Genomic DNA, 24,206 nt, shown 5'->3' on the forward strand with positions numbered 1-24,206 from the left:
CCAGCAGCAGCGCTGGGCCCGTAGCACCCCGCGCGGGCGGGCGGGGCGACGCCATTTCGCGGCCGGGCGGAGCCGGCTCGGGCTCTAGCGCCGCCCGCGAGGCGCGGGTCTGGCGGGTGGGGGCCTACGGGGCCGCTGGGGGTGCGCGGCGGCCTCGGGAGAGGCCGGGCGGTCGGGGCGGGCCTGGCGGGATCGCTGCGCCCTCCTCCGAGGGAATCGCCTCATGGCGGGGCGGCTAGTGCGGGGCGCCGCCTCGCTGTCTGCCCGCCGCGCCTTGAGGAGGCCGGGCGGCGCCAGGCTGGGCTCGCCCCGCGGTGTCTGGGCTGGCTGCGGCGCGGAGCTGAGGCAAAGCCCGTCCCCGGCGAGCAGCGGCCGCCGCGCCGTTTCCTCCCTGCTTCCCCCAGCCATCAGAGCAGCCGCCATTTTTAGCGCTAGAGCAAGTACGGTGCAGAGTGACAGGTTAGCTCTGCTGCGCTGTGACATTTCTTGTAGACAGAAGGAAAGTGAGAAGAAATCCCGTCAGAGCTGCCCACTATGACTCTTGGCATGCAGATGCCTTTTCTGAGCTGATCGCTAGGGTGATCTCCTGAAAAGATGTTAAAACACAACTACCTTTACCCACTTTGGAAAATACATCTGGATTACTGAAGCTTCATGCTATTTCTAGACTGTGGACCACATTAGGTTTGTTTTCTAAGGTAGTGAGGATATGCCAAAACATATTTCATTTTTATTTAATCTTTTTGACCAAAGGAACAGCATCAGTTCGGTTAATTTGGCCCTTTCCCACTATCAGCAGTCTTTTTCCAAGGCACTGACAGTGGTTCAAATATTCTGTCTCGGGAGCAGCTGAGCAAGGATATGCTTGAAAAGTGAATTATAGCTTAGGGTAGATAGCTGGAGAGGAAAGGGGTGATGAGTAGTTTTGTACTACTGTGCTGAAAGGACATAATCGTATTGCTGAGTCCCCCTTCGAAGTTTCACATGGCTAGGACTGAATTTAGTGCCTTATAGGCAGCCCTGAATATTGACATGGGGAGCGCTCACCAGCAGAGCTTCAGCACCTTGGTTCTTGGGCATGAAACGCTTTTCGTTCTTCYGAAAGAGCATCGGAGATGCTTCTGGGGGAAACTTCCATTTCGATTGCTGTTTCAAACTCCTCTAACTGCAGTGCTCCTTCCTGCGTTTGCTGTCAGGTTTCTGAGATGGTAATGCATGCAAGCTCCGGACTCCTGTACAGGATGCTTCTTCACTAAGGGCCTGGAAGAAAACTCGGTTTTCTTGCTGGTTTCTGATGCTAAATAAGTTCAACTGGGGGAAGCACGCATTCTCACAAAAACAGAGCGCACAGTTTAAATTCCCTTTCTTGCCAGTTGGAGAAGATTTTAAATACGTGAGGGAACCAGAGGTTAACTAAATTGCTTATACATTTCTTCTCGCATGCAGTATTGGGGGGAAAAGGTGAAATATGTTTGTTATTTTAAGCAGTATGTAGTGGAATGACTTCTGAAAGTTAAATAAATGTGTAGCCTATGTTACTGTGGTATTTTCAGGCAGCTAATAAAACTAAAATTTAATCAGAAAACCAGAAAATTTTTGTCATGTGGTCAAAATATCAGAGATTTATCTACAAACAGAAACACAATGAGCATCCTTTGTTACATTTAGCAAAGAGCGAAGGATCCCAAATTCCTTTCTAATACTTTTTGTGTGATATTATGGCTGTTTTTTTCTGCAAGTATTAGTTTGATGAATTTTACAAGCATGAGCAAGATTTTAATGCTCTGGAACACAGTTTCATCTTGGACTGGTGATTTTAAATGTAGATTCAGGTTTGCTGTTTGAAATTACTCCAAAGTTATTTGCACTAAGTGACAAGGAAAATACAGCAATAAAAGCATCCAGTGGGATATTTAGAGTGACGGAGGCAGCCTTATTTGTGGTAGCATCCTCAATACCCATGACCAAGGTCAATGGAGTGACATTCCCACTAGCTTTAATGAGTTGCATCTAATTGTGTTAGGGTCTGCATCAGAATGCCAAACAGATGTAAATTACTTTCAGATGTGGTTCTAGGAAGCCCCAGAACATCTTGTCGTGATGGCATCTTCCTGCATTCTCTCTCTGTTCCTGTGCATATGGTTTTAACACTGCTTTTGGACATCTATGCTGCTGCATGCTTTTTTCATTTCTATCTTTTCAGCCAGTTGTTTAGGCCTCCTAAAACTGTGGCTAGCCTCAGAATGGAATAAGGAATCATCTGTTTTCTGTAGCATCAGCTTTGTCGAAGATGTTACATAGTTATTACATAACATATTAGATGTTATTATTTGCATAGCAGAATAACTTCAGGAGTCTGCCTGATTCAGGTTAAGCTGAACACTTCAAAGAAAGACGTACTAAGAATTTACTATTTTTACATAATCTCCATTTGTCTCAGATGCTTCTTCAAAAGTATTATCTTTTGTCATTTCAGGACTGCCTCTGAATTGCAGTCCAAAAAGAAGAAATAATCATTTTGATTTAAGCTGAACATTTGTCTCTAAAATTAAGAAAACAGCCATGCCAGTGCTTTCGGAAGACTCAGGTAACTTACCTGCATGCTTTAAACGTGTGACTGAAACCTTAGTACATGTTTTTCACGCAGGAAATGAATTCAACTTGTAATTAAATAAAATAGAATTAAGATTGCTCAACTAAATTTCTTAGCAGTTACTTAAAAGTATACAAGGAAGGTGGATTATAAAAGGTGGAACTGAATAAAGTTAGATTTCAGGAAACACCTAGTTTCATAAGAACTTTAGAGCCCATGAATGTAAGCTGGTAGCCAGGCTCCTATGGACAATCTCAGACCTCTCAGTATAATACTGGCTTCCACACATGCTTATTAAAGGTCACTCTTTACATCTCTGGTGCTTGCTGTGTCGCTTGTTAACATTTTCTGTATAAGCGTTGGTAAGCTTTGTTACTATTACTCTTTCGACTTAACAGTGATTCCACTCAAGGCTTACTAACCAGCTTCTCTGGTATTCTCCCCAGAGTGAAGCCATATACACTGATGGTACCAAGTGTTACAGCAGGAGAAAGGAGTTTGAATCTCCTGGATCCAAATGCACTCTGAAGGTCACTGAGAGAGTAGCCTGTGGAACAGATGTTTTTTCATCTGGGTCTGGGTTTTTTATCAGCCATGGTCCACCAGGAAAAACCTCATGGTTGTCTGTTTGACCCTCCTTTTTGGAAAATTAGTGTAGGATGAGGTACTTTTTAGAAAACTAGTCACAATCTTTGCTTCCAGTGCAGTGTTCTCAACAAGTCTATATCAGTCCCTACCTACTCTGACCCTCCTCTGATCAGAACTTACTTCTTAACAGGTGCTTCAGAGGTAGAGGGATGGGATAACACTGGTAAGCAAAGTTGCTTGGGAAGTAGAGCTAGTAACTGTGCAACAAAGGAAATAATTCAGCTACCCTGCGAGTCTGCTGTGTCTCTCTCGTAAGGCAAAGTTTGTTAGAGGGCCAGCTGTTAGAGGAACAAAGGGAAATGAACATGAAGAGGAAAATTTTAAAAGTAATGGCTTTAAAAAACATATTGTTTTGGTAGTTTTTGCCTTACCATGATCTGTGTTATATCTTGAGCTGTATTGGCTGCTTAGGAAGGGAGCCATTAAAAAAATGAGTGGAAGATAACCACAAATCTCTATGTAAACTTAATAATCACCGAGATGGTACCTGAGTAAGCGTAGCTGACTAAGTCTATAATAGAAGTCCTGTAAAACATGTTATCTACAAAGCTTTTGTTCTATCTTGCCTTTAAATATAGGATTACATGAAACTTTGGCGCTATTGACCTCTCAGCTAAGACCTGACTCAAATCATAAAGAGGAAATGGGATTCCTTAGGGATGTCTTCAGTGAAAAGAGTCTCAGTTACCTAATGAAGGTAAAAGTTCCTTTTATGAGTCTACGTTTTCTTCACAGGTTAGTTATTCTCTGCGCCATTGATCATTTAGTTTGCCAAAGCTAATTTGTTTTTGTGTAGAGTTCTATACTGACAAAAGCACATTTATTTAAGTACAAACATTAAGAACATTCTATGAAAATTAAGATTTTTTTTTTCAAAAAATACATTTCTGCTTGGTGCTGAGCGAAGGTCACACTGAATTGTAAAATAGGAATCAGTCTGGAAGGGCCATTCTTGAGGTTTGTTTGATGCTTTGTGACATTGAGAACATTTTATACTTACAGTTTACTGTGAAGTAATTGTAAAAATGCAGGTACAGTACCCAGTAATTGAAAAGCAGTGTGAAATGTCTTTATTTTCCCCTTATACTGCTGAAGTCTTACAGTGTATTTCTGGCTGTCTGTGGAACCGGCAGTAGCAAAAAGAAAAATAAGAACTCCTAAACAAAACAAAAATAACCCCAATAGAGATTGTTTTTCTGAGAGTTATGTCTCAGGAAAGTTATACTTGTTAAATATAAGAATATTCTAGTGTAAATATATTTAGGAAGTTTTGCATCTCTCTGTAGTAATATATCTGAATAATCTTTTTCAGATTCATGAAAAACTCCGTCATTATGAAAGACAGAGTCCAACTCCTGTTTTACACAGTGCAGCAGGATTAGTCGAAGATGTAAGTAAGAATTCTGTCTCCTTTTCCTTATCTTTAAGACCACTTCTAGCAGATTAAAGCTTTATGATTGTGCTATATGTGTATTTATTTCTCGCCCCCTCCCCCCCTCCAATTGTCTTTGGAATCTGTTGGCAAGTTTCTCTCATAACTGACGGAGGAAATGAGACCTCAGAAATATTATGTCATTATATGTCCAATGAAGACAGACACAGACAGGGAGAGCAGAGAGATATTATTAATGGCCTTCCTAAGAGAGAGACTCCAAGAAGCATTCAGTCCTTTCTAGACATCAGAGAATCCACATAAGAGCTCAGTGTGAAGGACATAAATCTGTTACAACAGGCTTCAATGCTGTTCACAGAACAATGTGTTATATCTTAGATTTGTTTGTAACATGCCACATACCTGAAAAATAAAATTTATACTGCCTTTGACAGCTGTTTACAAGTGGCTTGTGCCCGTTTCCTTCAAAAGTGTAGCAAAGGGCAGCTGGAAGGTTTGGAAGGTAGCATTCCTCCCTTTGCAGAGCTGGGAGACCCCGCTGCCCCGTCTTACCCTGCAGCATGCTACCTCTCCCCTTTCCCACAGATAGCCTACTGCCTCTGTAAAAGTTTTGACACTGCCATCTGTCAAATCTATACAAAATTATCGTCTCCTAAATCGCAGAGGAAAAGTTTTATATAGGATTATAGAACTTCCCTATCCAGAATCCTTTACAGGGAAAGGAATTCTCTCCCTTCCTCTTCCCCCTGTTCTCCTCTTCCCCCCTCCCCATTCTCCTCCCCTCCTTCACCCCCTTCTCCCCCCCTTCTCCTTTCCCCCTCTTCTCTCCTGTCTCTCTTTTTTCCCTTTATCTCTGAAAGATTGAGAGTTTGGCTACATGAAGGATTCTCTCCCTTGTTCCTGGTTCTATACAAGCTTCTCAAAGCAGCCTAGTGCAAAAATGTGTTTCTGGTGTTATTTATTTTTGCTTTGTAGTAGCTGTATTAGAAATGGTCACAGGCAAAGTATCACACTGGTTAGGTTACTTTCTGATCTGGTCTGGGAAGCCCATGGTCTCTTTTCCTGGTTCAGTCATCAGTTGTTGCCATTGAAAGAGGGAAATTAATTTTTGAATCTTCAGTTATAAAAATTGAAGACTTTACATTTGGCAGGTTATGGGTTTTTTATGTCTATTTAGTGTGTGTAAAATTTGAGATTTAAAATTGATTTTCAGAAATATTTCATACCAAATTTTCTCCAACTTACGCAGTCTGAAGTTAAATACTTTTCGCAAATCTAGTTAATAGAAATGCCACAGAAAATGCAGGCAAAGTTGTACTTTGTACGTGTTTCCTGAAAAGGCTTTGCAAAAAGGGGAACTTAGGCCCTGATTCAGCTGTGAGAGGTTCTCTAATTTTTTTTTTTTTTGGAAGGTCTGAGACTCCAGGAACAATAGTGGTATCCAGGCTTTGTAGGGGAACAAAGGAACTTCTGTTGCATGATCCACACAGATAATGCTACTTGGTTAGAAAGAGGATTAAACTCTGTTATCGCAATGCAAGCACAAGAGTGCTGTTTAAAATATGGATTAAAGACTCATTCCTGAGATTATGTTGATTGTAACACTCTTAAAAGGGTATGTTTAGGGGCTAAGGTCCTGATTTCTGATTATATCTTCCTGCACTATCTAATAAAAATCTAAATAAAGCAGATCAAGAAGCTTTCATTTCTTTTAGGATTCATGCACAGTTTATTGGGGTTGTATTTGATCTATACATGCTTCTTCGAAGAGTGATAGAAATTAGCAGACATTCACCAGAAAATATACTTGCAAATATATGGCCTTTTTCAGTGGACTCCTTTTATTTTGAAGATGCTGTTTTTTTATTTTAAAGGTAATAGAAGAACTGCAGACAGCACCAGTGAATAATGAAGAAAAAGAGCTACTTCAGCTGTTGTCAACACCGCATCTCAGGGTAAAAAAACCACCAGAGACCTTAATGAAATTCCTTTGCATAACTCCAGCAGAACATTCTGTTAAGGAAAAATTACAATGAAGAGTCCCTAACAGAAAGGAAAAACCTCCTACAGACTGTAGTTCTATTCCATTTCCTGCCACAGGCTTTAGGATGTGAAGGGCACTGAGAAGACACAGTGTAGACTTTTCATAAATAAGGGGCCCTATCTTTTCCCCTCCCCTTCTTAATATTTCCTAAGGGAGCAGAAAAGTACCCCATTTCTGAGCTCTTTGCTTTCCACAGTCCACTTCCATTCTGTAAATTTATTTAGGTTGGACTTTGTTAATTTCTGTGCTTACTTTGTATATCAACACATACCAATATATAGTTTACATGATGGATAAGATAATCATTGTGATAGAGTCTCTGGCGTATCTTTTTTTTTCTGATAAGATGCACAGATGTATAGACTATATGGAAAGAATAAATGACTGATACAAATGAAAAGGACAGGTCAATGTGTGAGCCAGTTCCTGGTGATGTCAGTGATAACAATATTGGTCTCTGCAAAAGTGCAGCAGAAGGAAACAGGAAAAGGAAACATTCCATATTCTTTCACTATGTCTGTTGGTGCCCTTTGAAAGTAAAGTAGGTTATTATCTTTTTTCATTATTAAAAGCAGAGCAGAGTAAAAAATTAGATGTGAGCCTTTTCAGTTTTGTGGCCAGAAAACCAATAAGAAATCATTTATTCCATTACAGAACTTCTGTATGGATTTTCACAAAACCAGTTGAAAAAGAAAGTTTGCTGTCATGTCTGAAACATGAGAGTTGGAAACTCTGATGTTGCTCCATTACATTATTGTTTCATATTTCGTTTATGCAGGCAATGCTTGTCGTACATGACACTGTAGCACAGAAGAACTTTGATCCAGTCCTTCCACCTCTGCCCGATAACTTTGATGATGATTTTGATGAAGAATCAGTGAAAATTGTTCGGCTAGTGAAAAATAAAGAACCTTTGGTACATATTAGATAGTCCATCTCTAGTCATAAAATTGTCAGGTACAAAAGCATTGTTGTAAGTATGGGGGAGGTACTTGAAGATGTCATCAAATAGTCTGCAAAAAGTAAGAGTGTTATGAAGCTAGTTAAATACCGTAAAAAGATGATTTTGGTAAATACGTGTTCACAATTTTGCATGAGGCAGTTGATAAACATGGGCCACAAAATGCCACTTTGAGGGGAATACTCTGTTTGAGATGCTGTGTATATTAAATTAATTATACTTACTATGCACATTAATTGAATGTGTATAGTAATGAATGAATGCATACCTTCTCTTACATGAGTGTCAGTGGTGTATGGTAAGAGTATGTTTGATAGCTATATACAAACAATATATTGACAAAATACTGTTTTTATACAAATGGAAATGGAAGAATTAATTTTCTAGGAAAAAAACAATTGCTTCGGGGAAGAAGTCTACTAAAGGGTGTTTTGGAACTGTACAATACAGTAGGTAGTAAAAGAGAACGGTGACTTAGTTCCTGGTTAAAGCATTATATTGCCAGCAGACCTAAGAGAAAAAAATACCAAATTACTTGGCTTTCTTTGCTTTTATACATGAAAGTGCTGACTTTATTGTATAAGGTTTCAGAAGACACATAGAGAAAGCTTGTTACAAGAAATTCTGTTTTGCACACTTGAGTGACTTTGATTACCAGCATAGTGTAGGTAATGTAAACACTCAGGATGTGCGCATCTTCCCACAATCACATGACATGCACAGGCAAAGGTTGAATAATGATGAAAATAGTTAAGGAGGGAGACAAAATTTATAGAAAAAATGAATTCCAGGTTAGAGGACATACTAGCTTACATGTTATTTCACTGCTAAGTGAGTGTGTTCTAAGCAACTTTCTTAAGATGATGTCTTTRCGGGGGGGGGTTATGTTTTATTTCAGGGAGCTACCATCAGAAGAGATGAGCATACAGGGGCTGTGATTGTAGCAAGGATCATGAGAGGTGGTGCAGCTGATCGCAGTGGTAAATTTCTGAAGAAAAGGAGATTTAAAATAGCATTTGTAAACTGTCATAAATTTCCAAAATTATGCACACCCATATGCGTCATATACACATACCTAGAGCAATAAATTCTAACTAAATCTAATGATTATTCATTAACAAAACCAGCCCTTTGGACACTGGTGTTTAATACATATGTAGACCATTTTGTACTAAACAAGCATCCCCTCTGACTCTTGATAGCCAACTGTTAGATGTCAAGTCTGAAGTAGTATGTCATGTAGGCTCCTCCATAGTCTGTGGAAGGGAGATGGGCATCTCTGGAGGATGAATCGTCCCAACCAGTTTTAGCATGGGACAGGTCACTTGCTGGAACTGCCTTTGTTTCCTCGTTAACTATAAGGGGAGCCTACCTGATAAGCTCACTTGACAGCTGAATTTCAGTTGCCTAGTGACAGGAAAGACTCCTGTGCATATGCTGTCATTCAGCATGCTTTCAGATTCTAGAGGGTTAGTTCACACAGTATTTGACCTTGCATTTTCTAGAAGCTACTCGTACAGATTGTGTTAAATAAGCTTTTTTGGCCTTAAATGTGATTTATAGAATCCAAGCCTTACGCGCTTTTTTAGTACACTAGTAATACAATCACAAAACTAATGAACTGCTGTGATGAAAAATATTAGCTAATTACAGCTTTCTTTTTGACTGTTGTTAGCATTTTTCATATTGGCGTAGACTGATAAATGTAATGCRAAGTGGCTAGATGGTGCACTCAGCATTTCCGTATTTCATTGGTAATCTATTATTTTAATTAGCTACTYTGCTCTAAAATAGCTACTGGGAAAAATGCCAACAAAGTAGGGAAAAGCAGTCCTAAACTTTAGAAGAAAGAAAAGAGAAGAGCAAAGCAAAGTAGGTTTTTACCTTTAATCTAGTATCTTGTATACTTGGTATATTCACTACATCATGAGTTGCTTCCTGTTCACTTTACTGACAAATTCTTTTATGCCAGTAAATAATAGTTATAACACAAGTGCAACATTTTTTTWATTGAACTGGGTAAACAAACCTAAAACTTGTGAAGGCCCCTGCATGATTTAAAAAAAAAATCCAGCAGTCTTTCTGGGACTGTGTGGTACTGATCTGTCTGTTGACAGCAGTGTCATTCCTACACTGATAGCAGCATGCCTCCTCACTCTACAAGATTTGACCATCCTTATGAAACTATTCCAGTATTGCATTCTTAGTGCTGATCCAAATATAGAGGCAGTGATTTTCCAAAGTATCTTGGCACATGTTCTCTGTCTCCACAGTGTTTGCTTATGTGACTGTGGTGCACTGAAAACCATGCCATATAGAATAAGGGCAGGAGACTTCAGAGCACACTGCCAGCAGAAGCACTTGGCTCTAGTAGGGAATCCGTTAGGTTAGGGGGTACATACTATTAACATAGGTTGGACATTGGAGGAATGGCGCTTACCAGCCTGTGGACTTACTTTAATTATCATCTTTCCAGGTCTTGTCCATGTTGGAGATGAACTAAGAGAAGTCAATGGTATTGCTGTGCTTCACAAACGACCTGAAGAAATTAGTCAGATTTTGGTCTGCACCTATTTTTATTTTAAGATCTTTTTTGTCAGGTGATCTAGTAGTTACAACAGATGATGAAATTTGACCATGAGTTTAAAATAGGTATGGTACTAAAAGACGGAATGCATGCCAGTCTTTGCATTAAGAGCTTTTCTTTCCCCCAGTGGATTATTCAATCTCCTCCATTTGACTTTAGAAAGTTCTGTGAGACTGAATCATTTCTAAGTAAGATGCGTATGTAAAAGTTACATGTCACTCCATCATGCACTTCACTTTCATGGTTTGTTTATGACAAGTAAATTGTAAATTAAAAGTGTATTCCTAAAAGAGAAATAGTTTATTCATATAATATGATATGTTAGGAGGCTGAAGGAAGCCTCATCTGTGTGTCCTGTAGAACTGTCCATCTGTTCTTTACTGCCGCATTCCTTGAGGYGTTAGCAAATTCTTGCTTAAAGTTTCTCTAGACTTAATGCCCATAAATCTCAGTAGCTACATCTAAATCTCCGCATCCATGGTCAGCCTGCTCTGTTGCCTGAAGTGTCTTAGCTCTTACGCTCACTTGTCTCTGACTCCTCTGCTGTGCCTTGGCCCCCTCTTGTCTTGGTGTGGAGCAGAGTTAGTGACACAGTAAGAAGAAAGGCAACACTAGGAGACTGAAGTATCTGGCATCAATTCCATCACGTAATTTAAATTTAGATCAAAATTATTCTGAATACATATACTGAATATATCCTGAGAGTAACTGCTTTTAATTTAGGGAAAAAAAGTCAAAAGCATCTTTTGAGATAATTGTATAATGTTTGTTATTTGTGGGGACTTTGGGATGGTATTAATTTTGTCCAGTTTTAAATGTCTGCAATATAATAGTTTCCTCTTCATGGTTTATTTATGAGAGAGAACTACAAATGTTCAAGTCCAAGCTGATTGTCCAGGTTTCCCTTCTAATCTGTGGAGAGTAACAGGCTTCTTTGTACTACTTTCAAAATAAGGAACATTTCTCTTTTTTCTCAGGCTCAGTCTCAGGGATCAATAATATTAAAAATAATTCCAGCTGTCAAAGAAGAAGATCGTCTAAAGGACAGCAAGGTATGCAACTTATGAAATACTGAAATGTACTTTGTACGCTTACACAGTTCTGGCATCTCTGTGAATGCAAGATCCTTGCTGATTCAATGAGGAGTTTCACAGAATTAGACCCGTAATTGAATTAAAGAGCAGAGCAATTTCTTGGCATAAAAAAAATGTGTTATTTTATTCAGTATAATTACTTAGATGTCCATCAAATTACCTCTAAAAGTGGTTCTACTGTGGTGTGTTAAGTGGTGGCAAGTTGCTTGCTACAAATCCAAACGCGAATAATAGATTTTGATGCATTAAAGGAACATTCTAAAGATGGTATTTAATCAGTCAACTTTGCCATACATCCCTTTTTAATGTTATCTTGTTCCTCTTAATTTTTTCCTTTATTTGTTGCATTTTGTACTTACATAGAGTGTGAACTGTGTTTACTTGGGACTTTGATCTTTGAGCTTCATGTTCTACAATACCAATGCATAATGATTGAGCAGGTGCTTGAAAGTTGGTTTATTTTTCTTCATGAGTGGGTAAGTCAAAATACAGAATAGGCTTGCAAGATTTCAGTATTTTTATGTAACACAGCATGAAGGAGAGACAAAGAGTGTATGGTTTTTATAGTTAAAAGATGTAAGAATTAGGGAAATGCCTTTTAAAGGTAGTTTGAAATTCCAGATAGGACAAGAAGAAAGCATGTGTTTCTTTTGAAGGTTTTTATGAGGGCACTTTTCTGCTATAATCCCAAAGAAGACAGAGCCATTCCCTGCCAAGAGGCTGGGCTGCCGTTTAAGAAACAACACATCCTGGAAGTTGTAAGCCAAGATGATCCCACATGGTGGCAAGCAAAGCGTGTTGGAGATACCAACCTCAGAGCAGGCTTGATCCCCTCAAAGCAATTCCAAGAAAGGTTTGTCAATGAAAATTACAGGATGTTTTCACTATATAGTGTTACACTTATTTTATGCTGCTTATTTTGTCTCTGTTGTTTATCCATGATCCATGATCTTATCCATAATCTGACAGCTTCAGAAAAATGATTTTTTAATTTTGTGACAGCAACAYGGGAAATGACAGGCAGGATCATGCCAGGGTGAATACCAGATGCTTAGAGGAAAGAGCTAAAAAGCTCTATCTTCTCCAATTATATAATAAACTTCCTCACTTTCCTCAGATAGTTTGTCATTGGTTTATGCTTTGTAGCATGAGGACTGAAGCACTTGGTAAATAAGCATGTATCAAATTAAATGCTGAATATCAGTCTCTTGAACCTCTTGGTTTATGGAGACAATGTGTTTCACAGACTTCCATAGTATAAGAAGAAATACTGATTTATTCTAACGATTTTAAATTTACACATGGAATAGCAGTAAAAAAAAGCTTATCTGGCATTTCTTCTGGCTCCTAAGAGACTATTTGGCTTGGACATGAATATCTTTTAGAGCTAGAAGTTTTATCTCTTTTCACAGCAAGATATGCATATATTCTAAAGCAAAATTTTCCCTGAAGTCTTGTATTTATAGGTCAGAAGTCTTAAATTTAAGAAGGAATTTGGTTTTGACCATTGGTCTCATTGTATGCTTCTTACTCCAAATTGCTGGATGTATCTTCTCTGGATCATAGGTGTTCCAGAGGTAGAGTCTCTCAGAATTATGCAGCTCCAGTCCTATTGGTGGCTTCCAAGAGTCGCATAATGTCTCTAATAGAGGTAGATATTTTACCACTTACTGTTCTTGGTTATTTCCAAACTGATGCTTGAGATAAAACTTGGCAGAACTTGGCAGTTGCTAGCACAGCTCATAACTTAAGTATAAAAGAACAGAGTTGCATGGTTTGGTTGTCAGTCTGCTTTTCGTAGTACAAATCTTCAATATATAATAAGGATGTGGAAATAGTAGTTTCAGCCCACAGAGAAGTGTAAGCAAATGAAAAACAAATCAAGGCAAATCCATTTTTTATATGGCAGCAAATTGATAAGTGAGCAAGTGGCTTAATAATCCGAAATGGAAAATGTTGCTTGGAATTGTCAAGGACACAAAGAGAAGATCTGAGCAGTTATTTTTATAATGAGATTAATGACCATATGTTAAAAAGAATACAGTGTGGAACTTGTTAGCTTAGGGACAGCATTAAGGTACAGAACAAAAAATACCTGCTTCCTGTCCAAACTTAATCATGTTTTTCTACAGGAAATGTCTGAGTTAAGGCATTGATTCTTCTTAATGCTTGGTAAGAAGCGCTAGAGCAAGCATCCACCATGTTACTTGTACACCCAGATTTTAAGAGATGCTGTTTGAATTACTAATGCTTGTCTGCAATAAGCAGAACAATGATTTTTCCAGGCCACATTCAATTAGAATTGAAATGAGCAAGACTGACTTTGAAAGTGATTCAAATTGCAGTACACCAAATCTTAATTTTCATGCCCTCCCGGAGTTGGGGCTGAGTTTAATTTGCGTACTAATGGTTTATTTCTGTTCACTCACTCCTGAGATGTGTGATGCACAACATGTTAAACTTCCCCTATGCTAGTTCCATCAGAGATTTATTATACTTTTTCAAAGAGAAGCACTGTTTCTTTCTTCATTTTCAATGCTATATGTATAAATTCTTTATAATTCTGAGCTTACATTGCTAAAATGTAATTATTTTCTATTTAGACGATTGAGTTACAGAAGAACTGTTGGCACTCTGCAGAATCCCAAAACTGTGAAGAAGCCACTTTGTAAGTCTGTTCTGTTGTAGATTATTTTGCTTGGATACAAGCTGTCACATGGGAGGATTTGGTTTTGAGTTCTATCCAGTGTTGCTAGTGCCCAGTAGTTTAAAAACATGACTGTCCCTCTCCTCCTGTTTTCAAGAACATGAGGTCTTACACATTTTATAGTGGCTTTAAATTGTTAGTTGTGCTCAGAGTATTATAATTCATATTTTTCAACAGTTTGAAACTTATAGCTGCAAAAGAAACCCAGTGCACACGTCTTGGAACTCTTACGTAAGTGCATGATAATGGCTCTAAGTCTATATGAAAATAAGCTGGAGCTTTAAGGAGGATAAAAATCACGTGAGCTGGCAATACAATCTTCATTTCAGGCTACAGAAAGAATTCAGCTTTACTGTTCCATTTCTTAGTGTCACAGAGTTGCACTTAGGTAGACTTTAAAGCAATTCCTGTTTACAGCTCTGAAGCCTCTGTCAGTGAACGATTCACAAAAAAATTGCTACTTGGGATGTAATTGCTAGTCAGTGACGAAAGGCAGAAGACAGATTCTGTATTGACCCAGAGTGTAATGTTATTGTTGCTTTTGGGTACTTCAACACAGCTGTTATTGCTGTATAGGAGAGCCATGTGACTATGTGAAGCCACACTTTGTGCCAGCACTGTCACCTTGAAGTTGAATACAGATATATTGCCTGTGGACTAGGAAGCTAGAAATGTTCCAACTTCAGTAGTGTAGGTGAACTTCTGACCCCAATGTACTTCATATATCTCATGAGAAGATACAGGTATTCTGCTACAAAGCGGAAGGATGATGTTCAACCTAATTGTAAAAAAGCATTACTAATTTACATGAAGCATTTCCAGATTAGTTTCCATTACCTTCAGTGACAGGAGGCATATAATGAGGATTTCTACTTAGGCTTTTAATCAGACATTCTCAGAGAAGACAGTTAAGCAGATAACTGGTTTTAATACTAAATTTTAAGAAAAGGTCATTGATCAGTTGGTCACGGCTTAATTTTTTTCTAAGATATAAAAGCCTGATAAGCAAATCAGACCAGAAGATCCTTCCTTTCCGTTCACTGTAATTTTACTCATTTATTTACCAGTCTTTTAATCATATCAACTCTATCTTTTATGCTAACTGCAGATGATCAGTCTTCTGATAAAGGTAGGTAGTCTCCCTGCTTGTATGTAAACAAGCAATGCATTTTCATAAATGTTTGGTAAGCCCCCAAGAAAAAGACATGGTAAATATAGCTTGCTCCTACAGCAGTTTCTTCCTTAGTTATTATTTAAACAAATGTAATTTGGACTGATGACCTATGTAATAATTACTTCCCAGTTTACTCCGTATTTAAGATAAATGATTTGTGTCTTCTGATATGCAATTCCTGTATGCATGTACATGTTCTGTAAGCTTCTGAGTGAGATTTCTAGAGTTGCAAGTTAAATGCAGGAGTTGTAAAAGAAATACTGGGTTTTCACCTTTGGAGCAACTATATCAATCTTAATTGATTTTCTTCACTGTTAATTTGGACTTTTTGCTGCATTATTTTCATTATGAGTGACTGTATTAGGCTGATGCAGTTAATATGTCACGATATCGCACGTTTTTCCAAATACCAGGCACTTGCTAATGAACCTACATGCTGTTATTTTTTCACATTACACATGTACTTCTAGAAAATAATATGCCAAGTATTGGTATTGAATCAACTTTGGTGAAAGCACAAATCGTATTCTGTCATTAGCTGTCTGTGACTGGTATACCCTGAGGAAGCAGGAATGTGAGATTAGAGCCTATCTTCAACAGGAGAAAACAGCTCTGATCTTAGCTGTGAATAGGAGGAGTTATTACTACTGTTATCTTCTGTTACTGTAAGCATAATGTTTTACTATTATACATTGACAGAGATGGAAGAGAAGACCAAATATGTATTAGTGATCTGCATGCAATTATTCAGAATAAGACAAGACTCTCTCTCTGGATTGGTACATTCTGTTATTTAAAGGGTTAAGCTGCATATATTTTTGCCTTGGTTAGCCTTGTCCCAGAACCATACACCTCCTTTCTAAAATGAGTAGTTTTCTGTGGATATTGCAGGGCACAGGTGCCTGAATTCTAACAAGGCAAGTAATGCTCTTTCAGGAAGCATGAGAACTCAGTATTTACCGCAGGATTTCAGTATTTTGTTTTTCATACTTTTAGTAGCTTTGGGGTAGGTGGTACATCTCTATTTATTAATTTATTACATAGCCATGCATATGATAAAGATTTGATGCTTTTTCGCTTACATTTTTAATAAACAATGGAATAGAAATGAGAATTTAACTTAGCCAAAATGAAGACATTCACAGCTTGTATTTCAGTCATCTTTGATTTCCCTTTTTCAAGCCCAGATGACATTGGAATGTCAGAACAGGCAATATCCTTACATAATCCTATCTACTTGTAAAGTCATACATTAAAAATAGAGCCCTGTGATTGAGGAGTCTTTTTTTTTTTTTAAACTTAGTCTGAAAATTATACTTTTAACAGCAAGCAATGGATGCTGAAGAGCATGAATTCTGGAAACCATAAATACTGAGACACAAAATTGTACTGTGCAATATTGACTTTTTTTAACATAAACCACTAGCCAAGGCAAATAATTTTTTGTGTCAATATTTGTAGCAGGCACTGTGTAAAATACCCATCTCTTTCTCTTTCTTCCTGTCTCCTTCTCTTTTTCTCATGTTCTTTATTTACAGAGGACTGTGACTGTGAAGGATATTTCAATGGACAGTACATAGGTGAGAAACCAAAACCACTTCCTCTACCCTGTAAAAAAATTGCCATTAAAAAAAAAGTAAAACTAGTTTCTTCTCATTAGAGTTAATTTCACATAAATTCATAAACTAGATTATCTCTGAGCAAGGATGTAGTGGACATAGCCAACGCTTGGCAATTCAAGATGACTTGAGCTTTTTTTGTAGATTGGGTACTTTGTTTTCTATCTGATATGCAAATGAAAATAATGGCCACATCAGTTTTTTTGTAGACTAGATTAGCATATGCTCATTGATTTGATTATTAGAAAAAGAATTCTGAGAGTAACTCGTAATGAAAGTCAGAGTAAGTTCTAGCTGAAGGAGCTTAAAAGTTTAGGTAAGGGGAGACATAGTATAATATATCTTATGTTTTCCTCTACAGCTGGCTTACGCAGGAGCTTTAGATTAAGTCGTAAAGAGAAGGAGAACAATCAAAATGAGGCAAAGCAAGCAGAGCAGGCAGACACAGAAGAGTTTCTAACATATGAAGAAGTCACTAAATATCAACAGCAGCCTGGTGAACAGCAGAGATTGGTTGTTTTGATTGGTAAGATACGCAATTCGTTTGAAATTTTTAACACGTCTCCCTCTTCCCTTCCTTCCCCCCACCCCCAAGAGGCTTACTTTGACTATTTTTTTAAAGGATGTTTCTATTTTGGTCAGCATTTGCTCTCTTCTTTTAATTGATAATCCTAAAAAAAAATCCTTCCAAAAGTTATGATGCAAGACCAATTGTAATTTATCTATCATCTGATTTATTTTCTATTGATGTTCAGTTCTCACTCAATGATGAGCATACTTATGCTGTAAAAACAACTGATGAAAAGGTAGATGTTAGAGAGAATTACTCTGTGTAGTTTTAATTCTGTGAGCTTAGCAACTTTGTGTTTAGCCCATTTTCCAAGATGTCTTAGAAATTAAGGGTATACCAAAAAACTAACTGCTAAGATTACAGATTTTCTGACATAGTGCCTGATACATATTTTTCCAACAACTGCATTCAATTTCCTCCTAATGATGTTCTTCAAATTAGAATGGGGCAGACCGTGAAGTCTCTCTGTACAGGTTTCTTCAAGCTTACTCCCATATCATAAATTGTTTGTGTGAAGTTTATTTTATTCATTCTGTTTGCAGTATTTCTTTCCCCACAGAAACCTGTCAGTCAGTTCTGTTTTATTAGGTTCTTTGGGGGCCAAATTAAATGAGCTCAAGCAGAAGGTTGTGTCAGAGAACCCACAGGAGTATGGCGTTGCAGTTCCACGTAAGTAAAATTTATTGATGTTTGTGTGTCACCACTGTATTCCACAAATTCTGTTTCATAGTATAGTGCTAGCAGCATTGGTGAATGGTTATTTGTTGTGTTTCCACTGTTGATTATATGCATATTTCAGAAGTAGTTCAAATTATTTTCTCATTGTCACATACTGTGCTTGCCTTTTTTAATAGTTGAGTAGATGATTAAATAGTTTGGCACACATGCACCTAGAGTTTTATTAATGCAATTGATTTTTTTTCCATTACATTTTCCAAAGTGAACAGATGGCATTTTCTCAATGTCCATTAAAAAAATGAGAAACTGAATACAGAAAAAAATATTAGACTGTAAGTTGCAAAAAGAACCCAGTGTGAAAAAGAAATATCTTAAGATTTAGCCAAAACAATGCAGTCTTCATTATATTTATTTAAAAAGGGATGATTTTTCTTCAGAATATCATACCAGTTAAAGTTTAAAAAAAATAAACCTAGACAGCAATAAACCAAACCAAAATTTTTACAAGATTTTGAATTGTTGATTAGCATATCTATTATGTTCTTACCTGCCAGTCACAGTGATGCAGGAATTAATGGTTCTGTTGTGTGGATTTGTAGCTAGTGTCATAATTATTGAATTTTTGCTGGGTTATTTTCTAAAAAATGATTAAAGACATAAAAATCCATTGATATTTGTATCCCCCAACAAGCCACCTTTGTAATCCAAAAAATTAACACTGAGGGCATTGTTAATACGTTATTTAAAACTTTTGATAAAAGCCTAGATGTTCAGTCTGTTGGCAGTAGAACTCCTACGGATAATTTTCAGTTGAATTTAAACATGCACACAAAAAAAGAGCAGACATCATTTTTATGGGCAAGCATAGATTTGTATAACTGTCACCAAAGTCTCGGTTACAGTGACAACAAATAGTAAAAGAAATGACAACATCAAAAGTAAATGGTGCTATAATTACGTAAGTTTCTCAGGCATGTGGGAATATTATCAAGGGTAAAAGAAGCGCTCTAATTCTCTTGCCAACAAATCGAGCTTTTCTCCTGCATTAGCAGGGAATGAATGAAGCTGCAATGAGAAGAATGCAGTTTTTGTGTGCCCCCCCCACACCCTGTGCTTCTCTCCCCCCCACCTCCATCGCTTCTTCCCATTCCAAATAGTTAAATAACAGAAATATTTATAGCTTGTTTCCACAAGAGAGATTATTTACTGTAGAATTTATTCAACCACTTCTACCAGTTTGAGAAGTACATGTCGAAATCTTTGTGTTATTGCGCCCTAGGGAGCAATGCTTCCTTTTTGGTCTTAATTTTAAAGGCTGAGTTTAAAAGAGTGATAAAGTTTCATTTATATTTTATGTTGGTTTGAATTTACCACTGTGTGATTACCTTGTTTGGGGACATGAAAATGTGACTGGATTTAAGCAGGGAAAATAGAGTTGTTTGCAAAGACTGATTTGTCTCCCATGTCTTGCTTCTAATCTCCTCTAGATACAACCAGGTCAAAGAAAAGTCATGAGAAAGAGGGAGTAGAATACAATTTTGTGTCTAAGCAATCATTTGAGACAGATGTGCAGCAAAACAAGTGAGTTAATTCTAAAATACTCCATAATTGACTGTATTTCAAAAATATTGCTTGTTAAATTTTACATCATATGGATACCAAAATCAAAGATAAAGTTGGACAAGCCACATGAGAAGGATTCAGTTTTCCTAATTAAATCTCTTTATTCAGCCTGGACTGTTAGTGCAAACCCAGAAGTTCAAGAAGCAATTTAGAAATCACATAGGACTGATAGGAGGAGGAAAAGTTAGAATTCAGCCCTGCATATCATAACTAGTATGATTTGTCAGAATGTAATCTAGCAAAAGGAAGAGATATTTATTTGGGCCTGCTTATTCTCAGTCTAATATTATGGGAAACATTAACAAGTTTTATTCATAAGTCCAATTTAAAGTGTCTTGTGGACTGAATCCAGGGATATAAAGGACTTTCTGTAAAATCTAGTGTGTTTTCTAAAAGTATGGATTTTTTTCAATTGAATCTAGTCTCCCAGAACCTAGAAGAATCAAAGCATTCCTAGCAAGGAAAGAGACTACTACTCTCTCTGAAGAACATCCTCTTTCTTCTATTAGGTTTGGATATCAGTCAACTGAATTAATGCAGCTTCTTCCTGTATTTGTCAATAGCACTGATTACCTATTAGTGATAATGCGAAGAAGACTGTTGCTATTAAGGAAGCAGAAAGAAAAAAATAATAATCAGAAAAAGAAACACTTTCTTTCCTTGATTTCCCCCCACCATGTATTTGACTGCTGTGGCTTGGGGAAGCAGCTATCAGGTGTTGCAAGTTCAATTTTCTTTGTGGACAGTATCTAAAAATGTATTAACTTTTTAGATTTGTGGAACATGGAGAATACAAAGAAAACCTGTATGGCACAAGTCTCGAGGCAATTCGGTCCGTGATGGCCAAAAAGAAGGTTTGTTTGGTGGATGTGGTACCTGAAGTAAGTTCTAATGTTTTGTAGATTATTTTAAGGAAAGCAAACATTTCTTATGGGGCTCTCAGCCTAGGTGACTAATGTTGTTCACCATTTGTGGTTGCTTACTCTGCCAAGAGCAATGATGCTGTCAGAATGTGTGCTCCTAACAGGTGGCCTCACTGCTGACTAAGCAGAATAGGACTCTTCAAAAAGCAATGCAGTGTGCGCAATCTCTAGATGCCTGAGAAGACACGTTATCAGTTCTCACTGAGGGGGTTATCCATTGCTCTAGGAGAAATGTGCGTAACCATCCTGGCCTGCTGAAGGCACAGAGGGAAGGTTTACAGTATGGATGGGATTTCCATTTTTTTTTTCCTTCGAAAGCATTATTAGAGTTGTAAATGGTGCCAGTATACCTGCTCTCACCTCCTCCATACTAGGAATTAACTTTGAAGTCTTGACTCAGATATGGTGAATGGGATACATAAAGACTTTTAATACTACTTATAATGAATTCCAGGTTTGCATTTTCCTGTGTTTGGCCTCTTATGAGGAGCAAACGGTAACTTGCCTAGCAAGCTACACTTTTATCCTTTTCTCAGTCTCTTTGCCATGTCCCTGATCCTGGGATTGCAATGCAAAGCAAGGGGTGTTGCACTTAGACCATGCTCCAGGAAGCTCACGTACTCTTGTAGGGTAGACAGGAAACTGACATTAATCTTTCTTTTGAAGAGCAAAAGGTTAGTGTGCTCAGATATATTGTATGGTACACAGGACTTCATGCCGGAGTGTGCACAAGTGAAACTGTTGAACTCAGCTTGTGCAGATCACTGACATTCCATGCAGTGACTTACAAAACAGGGCATGACAAAAAACATCTGTTCACAGGCAGTGAAGCACCTGAGGACTCCTGAGTTTAAGCCTTATGTTATCTTTGTGAAGCCTCTCATTCCAGAGAAGAAAAAGCATGCTCTAAAATCTCCTGTGTCAGAAGAACTCTCAACCCCCCTTGTAAGTATCATAACGTTAATCTCTACTTTTCAGACATGAAAGAAGTACTTGGGATAGTATTGCTATCATATGGAAGAGCTAGTCTTACGTGACAGTGAGGGAGTCAGGGTGGACCTCCAGCCTTTCAGCTGGAACTTCAGAATGAGATTTTTGACTCCCCTTAAACTTAGCTACATAGGTAACATGAGGCAGAGTGCACATCTTCCCTGTAGAGCTGTGTGCATAACTCAAGGGCACAGCAGAGGAAGCTGCTTCCTGAACTCGGATAAACTAATAATCATTTTATTTTGTCAATAAGCAGCCTCATCAAACAGCCAAGGCAGCCACCTGTTCCTGATACCTGCATAGTCACACCCATCCAGGTTGTTAAGCAGTGATACAATAGATAACACAAAAAAACAGCATGTGCGCATCCGATAAGGACCTGATATAAGCCAGCTGGAAACTGGTGATGCATAGATGTAAACTGAAATACTGAGAGTGCATACTGTCCTTATTTTGGGTAACATAAACTTTGAATTTATACATACAGAACTTTATTCTCCTGATAAGTTTTCACTTAAGCCCATAAACATTACTGAACTTGAGGACACTGGGTCCAACATTACTTTTCTACTTTTGAAGAGTGTGATTTCCAGATGTTTTGTTAGGCAGCACCTGACTTCATAAAATGCAGTGCTATAATCTTATTTCCCTTTTGGAACATTTTTTCCACCTCCCTAACTGCTCTTCTATTCTTGAAACAACCTACCACTTTCCCACTGTAGCATACAGCTCATTAATCTCAATTGTAAGATCTTAACTACCCTTTCCCAATGGTAGCAGCTTTTGTTTCATTTGTTTTCAAAGTAATGATTTAGGGTGCTAGTATAATACTCAAAAATACTAGCAAGTAATTAAAAAGATGTACTGCAAATTTAGTATCGTCTTCTCATGTGTTGATCAGCAGGATGAAGAACAGCAGGAAATTATTAATTCAGCAGCATTCATTGAAGAGCAGTATGGCCATTTAATTGACACTATACTGGTGAAAGAAGATCTCCAGAGTGCATGTAATCAGCTGAAAACTGTGCTAGAGAAACTAAGCAAGGATTCATTTTGGGTGCCAATCAACTGGGTTAGGTCATAGCCAGTTATCGTCTGCTTAAAGGAAGGACTGTATAACAATGTCTTGTAAATATGTGAATTATAAAAGGGAAACATGTCAAATTCACTTCAAAGCTGCCATTCTAACTAGAAAATAACATAAAAACTGTATTAGAAGAACTAAACAAAGCAAGTCAGAAGCAGACACTACCTTCCTGAATCAGAATTTTTAGTGGCAGCTGTTGTTCAAAACTGAACACTCAGTCTAAACAGATTAGTAAAAGATTGGAGTGACTTTTAGACTGTAAATGCTACATTTTGTAAGGTAAAATTTCAGAGGATCCCACACTTTCAAAGCATTTAAGCAGTGCCTGGACACTAACAGGCTGGAATCCTCAGCCTTTGGCCAAATATTGCGTGGCTAGAGTTAAGGCATCCCAAAATAGGTACTTTTCAGGGACCATGCTGCCTACAGAACAAGCTACTTAAACTAGGTGGGAGGGATATCCTTTGGAGAATGCTTACACCATCTCAGCTGTTTAGAAATTCAGCTGGCTGACAGGTCAGCAAGACATGTTTCCCTTCATTCAGGATCATTAGTTGCAAATTCTTTCCCATTAGGAACCAAACTAGGTCAGCTATGTAAGTTGTATATATTTTAGCAGCTGAAAGAGGGATTTTTTTCAATGCCCATCCCCCACTTCCCAGGGCTTTTGGCTGTCTTGCACAGGTAGTCTGCTCATCCATAGCTTATGCCCACTTTCCCAGTCTCTTCCTGCTGACACAGGCCAAGCATTAAGCAACCTGTGAACATACCTGTGACTATCCATCTCATAATAAACTGGAGACATCCTTTTGTCTATGTGAAAATTACTCTATATGATTTGAGATAGACCTTCGAGAAGCTTCTTAGCTGCAAGTCACCTTTAGAAATGCCACTTGCTGGGATACTATGTGGACACTAATACAGCAGCTCTGAAGAGGGCACTAAAATGAGGAGGCTGACATACTATGTATCTGACCTACAGCACCAAATCTTCATCCTTCCAGCAGTTACTGATGCCTTTGTTTCAACTCTGGTGAAGGGTTCCAGAGCGTGTAGTAGGCCACGTCAAGTTCTGAAGAGGCAGTCTTAACAGTTACAGGATTTTGCAGATATTTCAGGAGACTTGAATATACAGGATTTYTAGGTGGGTATAAATAAGAAAATGCAGAGATACAGTTCTGAAAGCGCCTATGCTTTTAAATTCATTATTTGATAGATTTGAGTACTGTACAGGTGTATGTTAGATAAAACTAGTTGCTGTTTTCCTTTGCCTACTGAGTTGTAATCTTTCATGTGTACTATGCCCTTTAACAACATCTTCTAATGCACCAATCCCATTTTTTGCATCTTAACAGTATGATATAATTCTTGTTCCAGCACATTCAACAAAACTAACAACACTGTGTATTAAAAAGCATGTTTCTTATATGCCAGTGTCACTGACTCTACACTAAGCCCCCAAAATCATCCCATATCTGTCTTCAAGCAGCTCTACCCTGGCAACTTTAACGTCT

The 24,206-nt window shown here is 38.0% G+C and overlaps 1 protein-coding gene across 2 annotated transcripts; it reads left to right on the top strand.

The window, feature by feature from the left end:
• Window positions 1–667: 667 nt before the first annotated feature.
• Window positions 668–24,120, top strand: MPP3 (membrane palmitoylated protein 3). Of its 2 annotated transcripts, XM_026071224.1 has the most exons (20): window positions 668–684; window positions 2,477–2,587; window positions 3,820–3,938; window positions 4,554–4,631; window positions 6,509–6,589; window positions 7,457–7,594; window positions 8,538–8,619; window positions 10,116–10,201; window positions 11,204–11,278; window positions 11,977–12,173; window positions 12,887–12,971; window positions 13,924–13,988; window positions 15,901–15,980; window positions 16,740–16,781; window positions 17,182–17,346; window positions 17,980–18,060; window positions 19,557–19,650; window positions 20,465–20,573; window positions 21,438–21,560; window positions 22,507–24,120. In XM_026071224.1, the coding sequence occupies exons 2-20, from the start codon at window positions 2,563–2,565 to the stop codon at window positions 22,687–22,689; spliced, it is 1,908 nt and encodes a 635-aa protein (XP_025927009.1). In that variant the 5' UTR covers window positions 668–684; window positions 2,477–2,562; the 3' UTR covers window positions 22,690–24,120. The 2 variants fall into 2 exon arrangements, with proteins under 2 accessions (XP_025927009.1, XP_025927010.1); XM_026071225.1 differs by lacking the exons at window positions 668–684; window positions 2,477–2,587 and adding an exon at window positions 3,058–3,123.
• Window positions 24,121–24,206: the final 86 nt, after the last annotated feature.

The sequence above is a fragment of the Apteryx rowi genome, unplaced genomic scaffold, assembly GCF_003343035.1.
Source record: "Apteryx rowi isolate R43461 unplaced genomic scaffold, aptRow1 scaffold_323, whole genome shotgun sequence".
NCBI lineage: Eukaryota > Metazoa > Chordata > Aves > Apterygiformes > Apterygidae > Apteryx > Apteryx rowi.